Source organism: Toxotes jaculatrix, chromosome 9 (genome assembly GCF_017976425.1).
Source record: "Toxotes jaculatrix isolate fToxJac2 chromosome 9, fToxJac2.pri, whole genome shotgun sequence".
NCBI classification, from domain to species: domain Eukaryota; kingdom Metazoa; phylum Chordata; class Actinopteri; family Toxotidae; genus Toxotes; species Toxotes jaculatrix.
Genome location: NC_054402.1, coordinates 18,004,361 through 18,019,359, shown reverse-complemented (window position 1 = coordinate 18,019,359; position 14,999 = coordinate 18,004,361). Strand labels below are relative to the sequence as shown.

General features: G+C 41.5%; 1 protein-coding gene across 2 annotated transcripts in view; it reads right to left on the bottom strand.

Annotated features, from left to right (window-relative positions):
- The window catches only part of dscamb (Down syndrome cell adhesion molecule b), a 111,188-nt gene extending 96,799 nt beyond the window's left edge, over positions 1–14,389 (bottom strand). For both annotated transcript variants that reach the window (XM_041046825.1, XM_041046826.1), the window contains exon 1: positions 13,726–14,389. In XM_041046825.1, coding sequence (XP_040902759.1) covers positions 13,726–13,768 — 43 coding nt within the window. In that variant the 5' untranslated portion in view covers positions 13,769–14,389. The remainder of the gene's footprint in view (positions 1–13,725) is intronic.
- Positions 14,390–14,999: the final 610 nt, after the last annotated feature.

Below are 14,999 nucleotides of genomic sequence, written 5' to 3'. Positions count from 1 at the left end.
ATTTAAAAAACTAAATAATATTTTCTTCATTTGAAAAATGCAGTGGCAGACACAACTGGCACACATCAAAGTTTTCAGAAAATACAATTTGGGTACTTAGTTAATTGATACTTTGAACGTTACAGAGCTACAATAGCAAATGGCTGGAGAGAAGTAGATCAAAGAAGTGTGTGGTTGCTTGGAAAGCCTCTATTCTGTGCAAGCATCTGAGAAATTGGATTAGGATTTATGTCATGGCTGTTTTGATATTCGTCTATTTCACATATGAAAAGTATGTGAGAGCAACTCAATTTAGACTGGCTGAGTGATAGTGAGATTGATTTAATTAAAAAAAAGAAATGGACTCTGGTGGACGGGTGCGTATCACTGCGCTACTCGTTTTCTTAATTGACTAAGCTCAGGAGCCAGACCACAAATGGTCCGGTGACGCAGGTACATCACCCCCTCAGACCTCACAAAGAGCACCATGTCATGCCCCAACAAACGGCCTCAGGGCCCAACCACTTACTACATTGCCCGAGAGAAAATCGGTAATTGGCATAATTTTTCATGAGCTCAACCATAAAGGTGAAATAAATGACACTGTTCAATAATGCATTATATGCATCTATAATTGACTATGATTTTTTTTTACTGACAGGATATCTTCAGGGAGAAGGGAAGAAAGGGAGAAGCTGTTTCATTTAAACCATTTCTGTGTCGTGAACAGATGTATGCTGCTTTTTTTCTGGGCCTTACTGTTTTACAGTTTTGGTTGGCATATTTGTAAGTTAGCACGCTGTAAGATTGTACTCACTACCATCACTGTAGAGGGTCTAAATTATTCAATTGTCTTCTAGGGTTTATACAGCTGACAGAAGTAACTGCATAATGGATACTAGGATAATAACTTTCAATATTTACCCTTTTTAGGCCTTTTTTTTTTTTTACACCCAGTGAACTTCTGGTGTTAGACATTCTCTACAGGGTGAGTACAAAGTTTCTAAAGTTATCCTGACCAAAATTTATTCAATTTATTCCACAATTAATTCCACAAATTTATGAATTTTAAGATCTGAAGCTAACTATTTACATACTAGAACACACACAGATGTAAAGGGACCCAAGAGGACTGTATCACTGTAACCCACTGATATATTGGATTATAACCTTTTAAGTCGAGATAGCGCACTTGAAGGTAAACAGTAAGTCATGTTTCTGGCCACCAGATCAATGTCCAACATTCACTCTTCTTTTAGCTCAGTTTTGGTCTCTACCAAACCCGGAGGGAAATATCTGGCTGTACTCCACCAGCTATTTGCTACCTACGTCTGAAGTTTGGTGCTGGGCAGGTAAAGTATTTCATCATTTTTTTGCTGAGAACATTTGCCTGCTGCTGCGGCTGAAAGCAACACTGATGAGAGCGGCTGGAGAGCCAAAGCAATGACTTGGCTGCAAGCTGCAAAAATGGTCTTTAGAGCTGAGGGAAACTGCACTGTCAGGTGATAATTTTCTGTGGGTTCATCACTATGAGCGACTCTCTTCACATTAAACATGGCCACTTGATATATCGTTCATATGGAAATATTGATTAGAGCAGCTTTAGAGCAACTTTAAGATCTTGAAAAAGCAGTGCTTTGCTTTGGTCTCTGCGGCATTGCTCACTTGAAGTCTGAGTGTTTGAACCAGCAACCTTCCACAAGGCTGCACCGGTAGTCTTAAGGTTGCCACAACTATAAATGAAATGTGTGTGTAGAACATGTTAACGTCCCACAGTTTTCTGTAAAGGAGTGTAAATGACATGGCATGAAACTGCAATTAAACTTGGGGGTTTCTTACTACTGAACTCAATAAAGCTGACATGTTAGTAGCCCAACAGCCATGAATATTTTTGACTTTTTGTAAACACTAGCCCTCTTTTCTTAGACAACAATCTTGCAGATCTGCATTAGAATCTTAGGTCTTATGTAATCTGAACACTGATTGCTGCATTACAAAGCATTACATAACTGTTCAGTACTGTAAATACATACTGTGACTGCTTAGCAACAGAATGATTACTTAAACCTAAGCAGACTTATTTCTGTAATATGCACCAGAATAAGGTAAACGTAGTGATAATTTGTTTTTCAGTATTGAGACTGACTATTTTGTCTGTTCATCTCAGAGGAATCATTAACTGCAGTGTCAGTGTTAACTCTAATGAACTGTTTTCACCTTATTTACATCTTGATGATGTATCAGTTAAAATGTGATTTGGGGAAGCAGCCGCAGCGATGCTCCCGCAGAGTTACTGTACAATATGGCAAACAATACCTATGGTTCAGTATCATCACAGGACTGTGATCCCTCACACAATGGAGCTGATCCGTTGACAGGGTGTAACCAACCATGACAGTGTGCTTTCAGAGCCACTGGGGCGCTTCATTTAAGTAAACGTGCAATCAGTGCCAATGGGAGCAAACAGCAGGTACAGATGAATTCTCTAACTGGCTGTTTGCTGAATCACAAGAGGGAAGGAGTTGCCACAAGATCACGTTTTCAATTTTGTATTCACAGCTTAACTAATTTTTTATACACCTGATCAAAGCATGTTAAAGTCATGTGGAGTTGGTTTGATTTTCACCCTGTCATATACCAACAGTGTTAAGTGGATGGCCCGAGTGCCACGTGGGAAACTGCTGACAACCTATTTAACTCTCATTCCATAGTTACATATTTTGTCTTTTCATGAACACTGTCTGACACAGGAAGAAGAAAGAACAGCAGAGAGCAAACAAGAGGAGGCAAAGAGAGGATCATAGAGACAGTGGGATTGATTCAGCTTCCCATATTTCAGAGGGCACTCATGTTGGATCTGTTGAGCGAGCAGAGCCATTGTCTGAGTTGTCATCGCTGCCGCGGCAGAGGGAATCGGCACCGCACAGCAGCATGGCACGGGGTGCTTCACAGTGACAATGTGACAGCAGGAACCCTGGGTAATTAAAGCAGCTCTTTGCTCCATGCCCTCAGGGCAAGTCTGCCTGGGACGCGGAGATCATACCTGGCTTGCTCACATTCAAGAATCATAGTCGCCAAAGAGCAATTTGCCTCCTTAACAAATTCCTATTCCTATTCTGTAGGCTTATGGATAGCAGCACTGGTATGATGTATGCAGTGCTAAAGCATGTGACCAAACTGTGTTCACAGCAGTTAAAAATAGGACTTTGACCTGTGCATGACCCAAATTTCAAATACAGTGTGAAGGTATATTCTCTTCCATTTAAGGCGTTGAAAATCAAAGTAAATTTAGCCATATATCAAAGCCCATGTACCTGAAAGTAACGTATGGTAGCTAGAAGTTCTGAGACAGGCAGACAACAACCATCCGGGGCCATGCAGTCCGGTGTGAGTAAGCATTCCCACTGATCTGATCTGCCCAGAGGCAATACACCATGCACAAAGTTAAATGACTGTCTTGCAATTTGCTCTCATGAATATTAAGCAGTGCAGTGACAGTAGAAAGGGTTGGCTGTACGCAAGCTGCTGATCCACACTGACAGATCTGTCCTCTGATGTCTAGGAGGGGCGGGCAACACTAAAAGGAGGCCCCCACAGCAGATGAGCCTCCTCCTCCCTGGTCTATTTTCATGTCTTAAATGGGCCAGAGTGGCTGCCTGTCTCATCAAGGGAAAGCCAGAGACCCTGGACTGTTTCTCAGTTAGTAAAACTGAGCGATAAAGACACTGATGTCTAAATTATGCTGCTGCTGCTGCTGATGAGTGCATGAGAGAGGATCTGATGGGGGATTATACTGTAGTAAACTATAGCAGCTCCCTCTGCTGCTGCTGCCGATGAACAAAATCTTCCACTAGTGCAAATCTAATATTGCAATGTAATGTAGCAAGCACAATAGAAGGTGGAGGGAAACCCACGTCTGTAATAAAGCAAACAAAGATTACATTCAGAGTGTTGCATAGATTCACTGTATGTTTACTATGAGTAGGGTTTCATCATGTGAGCCCAGAAAGTGCTAATGAACCCCAGCTACCTTTGCAACTAGAAGGAACTTATTACAGATTATTTCAAATTTCAACACCTGCAATCTTACCTATTAATTAAAATCATTTTCTAATTTTACCAAGAAGTGAGGAGAGCAGCACCGTGGTGTTGCCTCTCCTCAACCTAATTAACAAGAATAAAAACTATGTATTTATAGAAAGCTAATGCTAATCCTTTTGACAAACAGGCCTAGGCGAATATATTTATAAATATATTTTATGGATGATTTATTCAAGTGAGGTGCAACATTGGTGGTTTGCCACACAGAGACTGCCAAAGAGAAGCTTTTGAGTGCAGCCTTATGCATATACTGTCGTAATCACAACAACCATAAGGGAAATTTTTTTTTAGTAAATATTGCATTAAAATGTTTGGTGGAGTTATATTAAATAATCAAACTGATATGCAGTGAAATGCATGGTGATGTTAGGTTTGTGGTCAAATGAAGGTCTGAAATCTTATGAACAAAACTGTCACACCACCCCACTGAAAGAAAATACACTATAATACAGAATCACCAGTGTCATAATCTGTTGAATGGATAAAACTTTGTATATTTAATGTAAAAATTAAATTCACAGTTATCAACAGACTCTAGATACATATATTGCTGCCCACTCATGGTCTCATTCATGCAGTAAAAACACTTTTGAACAACCATATATCTACTAGCTTTGAATGAGTTGTCTAGTTCTCGTGACAAACATACACATAAATGTCAAAACACTTTTATACACAAAATTAAGTACTGCTGCATTCAGGCTATAATTCAAGTTCAGTTTTGCTGTAGCCAGCTTATTAGCAATAGTCATTATGACATGCACTATATTTTGGCTAACGAGTATATTTCAGTGCCTACAATGCTGACATACCAGTTTGCAGATGTACAACTTGAACATCATAAAACTTCCATCCTTTAAGACCCTCTTTGTAATTTACTATTATACTTAAATACATCTCATTGAGACTTGAGTGGATATAATCTAATCCCTTCCAAACTAATCTAATGCTCAGCATACACCGTCTCTCTTGATAACATGATTAAGCAGCAGCATTCTCAACATTGGCAGAGGCCTTACCTCAGTTAGACAAGTAGACATAGCACAACTGGACAACCAACCTTATTATGTCACCAAACATTAAGGTTAAGGGCCTTCAAAAGAGTTGCTGTTGATGGTGTCTTAACATGACCGCTGTCCACCTGCATGCCAGATAAAGTAACACAAAATATTCACAGAGGTTTCAGTGTCCACAAGCTGTGACATGAGAAGCTGCTGAACAGAGTGACCTGACACTGACAGCCTTTGGCCCTCAAGGATCTTATTTCAGTTGTGTTACTTGAATCTGTTCGCTCTAGCCATGGCACACCTTTCTGAACTGGTAGCCAAAGTTTAGAATTTTTTTCAGCCTCCATCCTGCCTATAGAAAAGAATTGCTATGTGATGACCCATCTCAGTTGGTGGCCAGGTGTTGAATTTCATCCCCCTCCCTTCTTACCAGCCACAGTCAAAACCTAATTTCAAAAATGAAATCTATTAATTGTCAGATTGTAAAATAAATCATTTGAAAGTGCAGCTAAGATAACAGTGGAGGACAGATCACAAAATGACTTCATATGTTGTGGTAGCTATTAGCAACCCTGTATCCTAGAAATTATGTTAATACACTACTAATTTGGTTTGCCCAATACCTTCTGAGGCTAATGTTATTTTTACAAGGATTATGAGTGGCAACATGTTTTTCTAGCAGAGGATATGCTGCATTTTAATATTGCACGCAAGCTGTGGGAAGGTCGTCAGGATGAATGGTTGGGGCACAGAGCACAAGTAGTACTGTAGTGCTGTATTTAAATGTAATTTCTCTGAGACAGTGTTGTAATAAGACATTGTGAACTCTTTCTGTTTGTGTCAGTTGTCAGTTTATGATAATTTTCCAGTAATTTTACTGCATGATGTAAGTATTGTAAAATCTCAAATTCTTTTTCTTGCGTGGCATTTTTCATTATTTTCATTTTTACAAGCCATTGGTTTGAACTGTACTTCCAGTGCAAGTCGTCATTTCATTCTAGTTTATTTCTTGGTTTTTCCCCTCCCTTTCTTACAGCACTTTTGAACTCTATCTTGAAATGTGCCATACAAATATGATGCTAGTATGACCAAATTTGTACAGCTAATAATGTCATTGTAAGGCCATGGCAGACCTCTGAAATCACACCACTGTCCCTGTTTTGTCCAGGAGACGTCTGTGACCAGCAGCTGGTGGAGTGTGTTAATGTTGATGTCACAGCAGCTGGCTGCTCTCATCCTGTTAGCTCTGCCTGCCATTATCAGCCCCCCTCCTCCTCCTTTAAAGCTGCTGCTACTGCTGCTGCGTGCCATGCTCATTTTAATACTCCAGATTCATTTGACCGTCTTTATGGACTTATCATATTAAACATTTATCGCAGCCATTTCCCTAAACCAAGCATGTTTATTCAACACTTAGGGGACCACAGCATGGCTCCTTTCAGCACTCCCCTCTACCACACATCCACCACACACACACACACACACATCCTTATTTTCTCCTTTTCCTCTTTTCTCTCCATCTCTCCTCTCTCTCTCTCAGACCCCTGGCTTGCTTTATTACACGCCTCCTTCTCTATGTGCCACTGCCTGAGTAAAAAAAAAAAGAGAGAGAGAGAGGTATTTTTGTACGGTTTCTTCCCTCTCCTCTCCTCTGGTCATCTTTTCCTCCAGTGGCTGGGACACCAGGGGGACCCATGCTGCGTGAAGCCAGGCAGCCAAGCAGACACAAATGTATTCTGAGCATTTAGTGCTTTGGATGAATCGAGTTTTAATTTAATCATCTGATCAAACATTAATTAGCATAATCACTTGTGGGGATGGATGGTCTAGATAGAGAAACACAGAGCAACACATAATAGACCTCATCCTGGCAACAGTCTACGGGGACACTTAGCAACACGTAAACAGCTACATGCTTCTAGGGACCCATGCAGGGTTCTGTCCAAATTACCTCCCTTTGTACAAACAATACATCCAATTCTCTATTTCCTTCAACAGCTCTTCCACTGCAGAATGATCTATTCACTGCTAGACTACCCTGCAATCAAATGCATTTCTGCCAGGCCCTGTGCCCTCTTATTTGATCTTGGACAAGATGGCTTACTGCAGCATCACACCTTGGTCTGAGCGGAGGAGGTCTGGGAATTCTAGGAATACCACAAAGTGCTAAGATTATTGACAGTGCACTCAGTCTCACACCGGGCCGGGGGATCGATGAGTGGTTGGAAGGACATAAATCAGACTCCTGTGGCTCTACTCCATGTCACACCCTAACCCACCCACCCAGCTCCCCAATTAAACACACACACAAAGTACACATGCACACAAGGACACACGCTCTGCAAACCGCACACCTCCCTGCATATATAGGTACCTGCGTATCCTCATAAACACCAGCAAACACACAAACAAGGTGCCCACTTTTAACACGTACACACAGTCTCACGCACCTTACCTAAACTACAACAAGATGACAGCGCTTTAAAAATGGCCAGCTAAAAATAACCGCCACTAACTTGGTCTTAAATCTTAGCATCTGTGCCAGGTTTAAAAATAAAGAGCAGTGTCGAGAAACCAAGCTGGACCCATTTGTCTTTCTGTCACTCTGTCTATCCAGCTCTGCCTCCTCAGTTATCCCTTAGCCTACTTTAATATTCGGACTGTGGAGCATCAGACACATGGGCAGAAGTGATGGTGAAAAATCTCCTAGAAATGCAGATGTGAATAATCTGGTTGAGACACGGATTTGGAATATACAGAAAAGATGCAATGGTTGGAAAGCTGCAGAGAGGTCGAGGAGACATGCAGTGTGATTTTTTGTTTGTTTGTTTGTTTTTTAAACAAGGTTGACCTATAAAAGAAGTCCATGAAATATGAGAGAGGAAAGCAAAGCTCAAAGGCAGCGAGACAGAGAGAGAGACAGACAGAGTGGTGGATTTGTTACTGAGCCACAATACATCAGGCACATGCATCATGCCCAGGCCAGAGTCGCGGGGATCAATTCAGCCTTGGGCCTCAGAGTATGCCGAGTTCAAAGCCTGGCCCTGGTATTTGGAGGACTGGATTAAGAGGCAGTATTTATGAGGTCCAGCGTTAATGTTTGTCTTTGTGGGTGATGGATAGCAAACTCATCACACCTCTGCCACCTGTCTTCCACAATGAACAAAAGCTTTGGTGGGGCACTGACCACAAGTACTATGGGCCTAGTTCACAGTGTACAACGCCCACACACACACACACACACACACACACACACACACACACACACACACACACACACACATACTTGTACTCACATCTTTGTGAGGACTCTCATTGACATAATGCATTCCAAAGCCCCTTACTCTTACCTTGAGTACCCTAAAACCCTAAAACCAAATCTTAGCCCTCAAGCAGCCCTTTAATGTCGTGGGGACCAACCAAAATGTTGTCACTCTGTAAGGTCTACACTCAAACACAGGTCTACAAGTATACACACACACACAGCAGAGGGCACACTGCATGGACTCCAGGCCCTTGTGTGAATGCACAAACTATGTTTTATATGGAAGATTTGAGACAAATTGAATCGCCAGGTAAAAAAATGAGTAAAAACACCCTTACACATTTGTCCGAATTACTGCAGGGATGTACAGCTTTCAGATCTTTACAGTTACTTACTGATGCAGTTGCTGCAAGCAATCCTGTCTCCCTGAAATAATGTTTACGTTTTCAGTGGAAGCACAGTTGCTGCCTGGATTTTGCTCAATGGCAGCGCTTCTTCCAATGCAAAGCGCCGGACGTGGACACCAGAGACTGTGGTTTACATTTTGAGTCGTGCATGTGCTTAGGTTTAGGTCATAGAGGACTGTCATTTTATCTTTGGTGTCAGTTAGCAGTGTTATAAACCCACTGTATTCAGTGTATGTCGGTTATGTCATGGTTTGTTTACCAATGCACCTGCAGACAGGGCTAAGATGATTTGGTCTCTTGGGAGATCTTGTTGTCTCATCTTGATTTGAAAACTCAAAAATTAAAGTACTGTTTCCTCTTTTGTAGCTGACCAGTTCTGCTTATCTAAAGTAAAGGTGGGTGATATGACAAAATAAACAAACTCTGCATGCAAGGTTAGTCTAACTGATTGTTAGTAAAGGGATCAGCACCAGGCTCCACATCTTGACATAGCGCTGTTTTGCAGAAACTCGTAGTCCAAGATCTTGGCGTTTCCAGACTTCTAAACTCTTCTTGCCAAATCAAGACAGAGGTACTTCTGCTCTCTTGTGCATAAATGCCTATATCTAGATTTCTTGACTTAGTCTGTTTTAAACTGTCAAATAAACCTTTTACACCAGTTCCTCCGCTAAAGTACCTGTGCAGTGCAGCACAGTAATATAACATGTCACTTTGACAGGTGCTGAGTGAATTACTACAACCCCACTTTGCACGCATGATCAAACACCTACATCTGGGTGCTGAGGGCTTTTCTGCTCTTCCCCGCAGATGCTAAATGATATCGTTAACATTTTAATGCAAGAGACATTTACACGCGGGCTTGCGCAATTACACCTCTGATTCAGTGGAATCCAGACACAGTGTGATCGGTAATTAGATTTTACATTGGGTGAAACGCAGCACAACACACACACACACACACACACACACCAGTCGCCAAAGCTTGCGCCTAATTAGAGAGTTAGACAGGCTCAAGGAGGTACAGTACAGTAGAGTAGCCCTCATTATACAGCTAGGGTGTATGAACTAGGGGATATCTATTATGATCACATATCAGGGTATCCATTACCCAACATTTGCAGCCCTTTCAACTGGAATCACAGACAGAGTTCAAAATGTAACCCAACAAACCTTCTTATAACTCACACAAGTGAGCAAGAGTTAAGTGGGTTTGTAAACTTAATTTAGCCAATTAGATATTCATATCAGAGCAAGACTGCACAAGATGATCTATCACTTGACTGTACGCTACGTGTTTTCATGGGGTAATTTAATTTCATGAGCTGTGATACCGCTTCTGCAACCAAACCCTAATTGGTAATTAGTAAACAGACTAATGGCTGTGAGTGCAGCTGTAAGGCTGGTCAGGTTTCACTCCTCTGCTCTACAGAGCATGTGCACGGCCACTGCGGCCCCCGAGAGGCCGCTGCTCCTTGGACATCTTTACGCAGACTTGAGAATCGCCTCACTGCTCCAACAAATGGGACTCTCATCAGTGCACTACCTTCATTGCCTTCGTGTAGATTTATTGCCATGCAAACACCAGTTCCCCCTTTCTACTCACAGCCAAGTTCAATCCATCTATCCACCCCGGTCCCTGTAGCATTTTCATCCAGTGATTCAGGTTGCTAATAATGTGGGGTCATGTAAAATTGGCAGGCTAACTGATGTTGGCAGCTATTTACTGTACTGTAAGCTACACTGGGCTAGATGCTCTGGAAGAGCCTTATTTCAAAGTAGATCTGCCTTTACCCCCGAGGAAGTTCACAGCTAATTGAGATCCAAATTTGATTGCGTGATCTCCTGATCTGTGTGTAAATGTTAATTTTTTTTTTTGAAGACATATTAGATAAGTCCGTTCTAAGTTGTGAGCATCAGGTTAAGCCGAGTGCACGTCTACAAATCATCGCAGTTTTCATGGGGACTGTGCGAGGAGCCTTGTCTCATTATATCTTTGCAATGGGAATTTGAATAGGCCAGTTTAGCTTGCAGTGGTTTTGCCTAGAGGCAGCTTTCAGGCAGAGATATTTAATATGTTTCCTCTTCTGTACTGATGACTGAATTTATAGATTCTACTTTGATAGACACAGGAAATAGCAAAAAGCATAATGTCTTAAATAGAATATAAGAAGAAAATGTGTCATATTTAACATTTTTGCTTTTTTTTTAATTTCTTTTTGAATGTCTGGAATATGACAGGAATAATCTGAGGACTGGGGCTCTCTTTTATTTTCTTTTGCTGTGATTTCCATGACGAAGGCAACAAACAATTTGACATTTGGTGAACATTGTGCAGATGTGTTTCTATTTTCCTTTTTCTAAATATGCTGCTGAGTTCATTGAGCTGACATACAGTACAATGACCCACAGTGCAATGTGGAGAAGAACCCTGAAAACCCTGAAGTCAGTGAGCAGCTCGTTTGCCATTTGGCCACTTATCACACTGATATGACAGGATGTGATTAGCTCCTAATCAAGTACTTCTGGGTCAGCTCAGTTTGTGCCAAGAGCCAAACTCCCAATGTGATGTCCAAAATCATTCACTATATAGTCCACTATTTTCTGGGTCTGCCATTTTGTAGTAGTGTCCAATTCATCTTAGAAGCATTATCATACCCTACATAGTGGACAAAAGTGGCTCCATCATGCAGTGAGGAAAGTAGTAAACAAGCACCAGACACTAACCAACAACCACCTGAATGATCTGAATAGTGTCTATTAATGTTTTGTTTTTTTTTGCCACAAGATAACACACCATTTAGTTTTCTACCCCATATAGTGAAGAGTGAATGAGTGAACATTTCCGGACACAGCTCCTGACACCCATTACGGAGGTTACCATAGAGACAGGCCAGTGAGCATGTGATAGGCCTAACTCTAAAACAGGAAGAATTGTCTGGAATCCAATCGCTGTGCTGGCTTCTATCTACAAGGTCATTCATTCATTCATTCACTCTGACAACGCCTGCTCAGCCGATGAACACCTCATTTTCATGATAATCAACAAAACATCCAGCCGCAGAGGACAAAGTCATATAGCTATGGCTCCTGTACAGTGATGGAGAAATCACATAAAAATGACAACGCAAAGAGCAAGTCATAAAAACGTGGTAAAAAAAATAAATATTGCAGTGCAAATGACAAACACAAAAAGTGTAATGTCGGCACTCAACGCTGTCTGCTGCTTTATCCCTATCAGTTGTTTGCCACGGGCCTCCTCAATAATCCCTTATGCAATAAACGGACACAATCTTGCATGGCAGTTGATCTAATGTCAGAGTCAGAAGATTATGATTAATGAGGATTCCTTATTGTTCCTTTATGAGTTTCAGCACAAGCTGGGCTAAGGGAGATACCATTTTATAGTCAATGTCAATAAACGGGTACCGACAGAGGGTTGCCTCAGCTCTGAAAAAGCGACGACACAGAAACAAAAATCCATTTCGAAGCCTTATTTTATCATCCCGGCCAGAAGGGAAAATCCATTTTGGGGACAAGCCATATTATATCAAAGCCCCTCGATGTGGTTAAATGTATTCGTACCTGTAAATCGTCTCTTCCCCAAATTTCTGTTTTGTGAATTCAGCTTTTCTTGACCCTTTGATACAAAAGCAGCCAACCGTGGGCTTGATTTTGTTTCAGTACGTAACAATCTCCATCTTGTCACCCTGATGTGTTTTCTTATATATGTGTTTCCATTTGCTTTCCTTCTCCCTCTCCCCTTCTTCGACCCTCTCTTTTTCCTCCCCTGTTTTCGTACACACCCAGCCAGCCATAATCCCTCCCTGTAGAAGGGACTCTGGCCAATAAGTGAATGCAATAAACTGTATCAATTTTCTGCTATTGATTATAGATACACTATATGAGCACACAAATAAGCATGCACCGTGTCAGCCGCATGCATGTGTGCAGTGGTGCACATGCACTGACGCAAACACACACAAAGTGTACAAGAAAACACGAAGAACCAAATCTGGGTGTTTGAATACAGTATTTGAATGGAGAATGAGGCTGTCGACTATTTGAATGGAAATTTTATTTCACAATTTTTGCGGGTTTTAGGGAACTACTTCAGCATTTTCTGAAAAATGTGGCCTGTGTGGAATGTGTCTCATTTTTTACATTTTTTAAAATGACTAACATGAACAATATGTACTCGTGGGATTAATTTTCACTCTAAAAACGACATTTAAAGACTATAAAATCTTAAGTTGCGTTCAGATTTCTGGCAAAATCAGATGTAAAAAATATTGGAAATTGGAAAACATTCTGACAGAGTCATAAATACAACTGAATATTTTATTTAATGTGCATTCATGACTCCTAAACCTGTATGAATTGAGCATTTTAAGGTATTATATCCATTAGGCCACTTTGAAGTTGAAAAATATGCTCACCGTTCGGGGAGGGGGAAGGGGTTAAACCAAATGTCCATTATATCAAATACGTCACTTATTACTAAGGGCCACAGTGGAACAAGGTTGTGACAGAATAAGTATCATTAGGCATCAAATACAAACAGAAACAAATCACATTCCTGGGATGCAAATTAAAAATAATTCAAACTTGAAACTATAAAATCACATTTAAACCAATAGCCTCCATTCAAACCAAATAATTAAAAACAGGTCCAAACAAACTGAATTTATCCTTGTTATTTCATCTGGCTCAGGATGTATGTCTGAAGGCCAGAGACGTGCAATGGTTTGTAGGAGAGCTTGAAGGATTTAAAACGCAATTCATGCCTCACCCGTCTCTCTCCCTCTATCAAGGGTGTCAGCCTCTTGACAACCATATAAAATCCATTTCATGTGGGTCACAGGTGACCTCCATCCTCCCTCTCCAGTCACTTAGCTGTCTACCAGTGATTTGCCTTCTGCAATAGGTAATGAGCACTAATAAAAAAAGATGAGCCAGTGAAACTTACCATTCAAGATGCTCTGGGAAAAGATAAAAGCCAATATCCACATGCCCTGCTCCGTTCAATCCCCCCCAAGCTATGCTTTCTCTTCTTCCTCCGACCGGTGCCTCCCTGGGTTTCTCTTCTGTGCGCTTGGGGTAAGGTTAAACATTTGCCACTGTCTTGAAGCAAACCGGTCCAAGTCTCTACTTTTAATATCTCCCTCCTACTTTTTCGTTACACTGATTTTTTTTTTCCTTCGCCCTCTCTTTGCGCTTGGAACATAAATGAGCCTCTGTGATTGTCTTGGGGAGAGCTGTGCTCAGACTCTCCTCCTCTGCTCCGCGTCTTGCTGCTTCTCCCTGTTATTCAAAAGGATGCTGAAGGGGTGAAGCCCAGGTGTGTGTGATGCTGAGTCAGAGCCGGGTACGAGCGGATCCTGAAACAGAAATGAATGTCCCCCAAAGTGGCTAAACTAAATCTTGAAAAAAAAAATGTCAGAGGCTCCGATTTCCTAAATAAAAGACTGACTGACGGATCATCCCTGGGGGGAAAAAATAAATTTTAGAAAATTAAAATAACTAAAAGAGCTAAGAAGCAAACGGGGGGGAGAGGGTGGTAGAACAAGAATGAAAAACAGGTTTTTTTCTGAGACTCCAAAGTCAGATCATCTTCATCGCCTCTGTGCGTCCAGCAAGAGGCGAGCAAGCGCATCTTCCCCGCTGCCGCTCTCTAATCGCTCCACACTGACTCTCTGAGCATTGCACAGAATAACCCTCTCCCCTGCCCCTGCATACGCTTTAATTCCTCATTGCCTTAAAGGAGCAGAGGCGGCTACCGGTCGGTCCTGAGGGCAAGGTACTAGTGGAGGTTAGAGTGTGAGAGCACGCAGTGAGTGAGGCATTTGCATTAAGGAAATGAGCTGCACCTGGCGCACCGAAGCACCTAGGAAAACATTTTTACGCACGGAGACGTACCGGCTCAAACAGAAAGCGCTGTCTGCTGGCGTGCAGGTGAACTCAGTTTACAGCATTATATACCAGATCTGACTTGAATTAAGCCAACAGGGTATATCCATCATGGATAAAACCAGAGGACAATTCCTTGTAGTACTGGACATCTACAAGGACACACAATGACGCATATTTTGTGTTTACTTAAGTGTATGAATGGGGGGGGGGGGGGGGGGGGGGGGGGTGTTTAATTGAATAATACTTTTAAATTGATTCAAGTGGTTTGATTATTATATGAAAAAATAGAAAGAAAAAGCAGCATTTTGGCAGTGGTTGCAGAAAATAGAG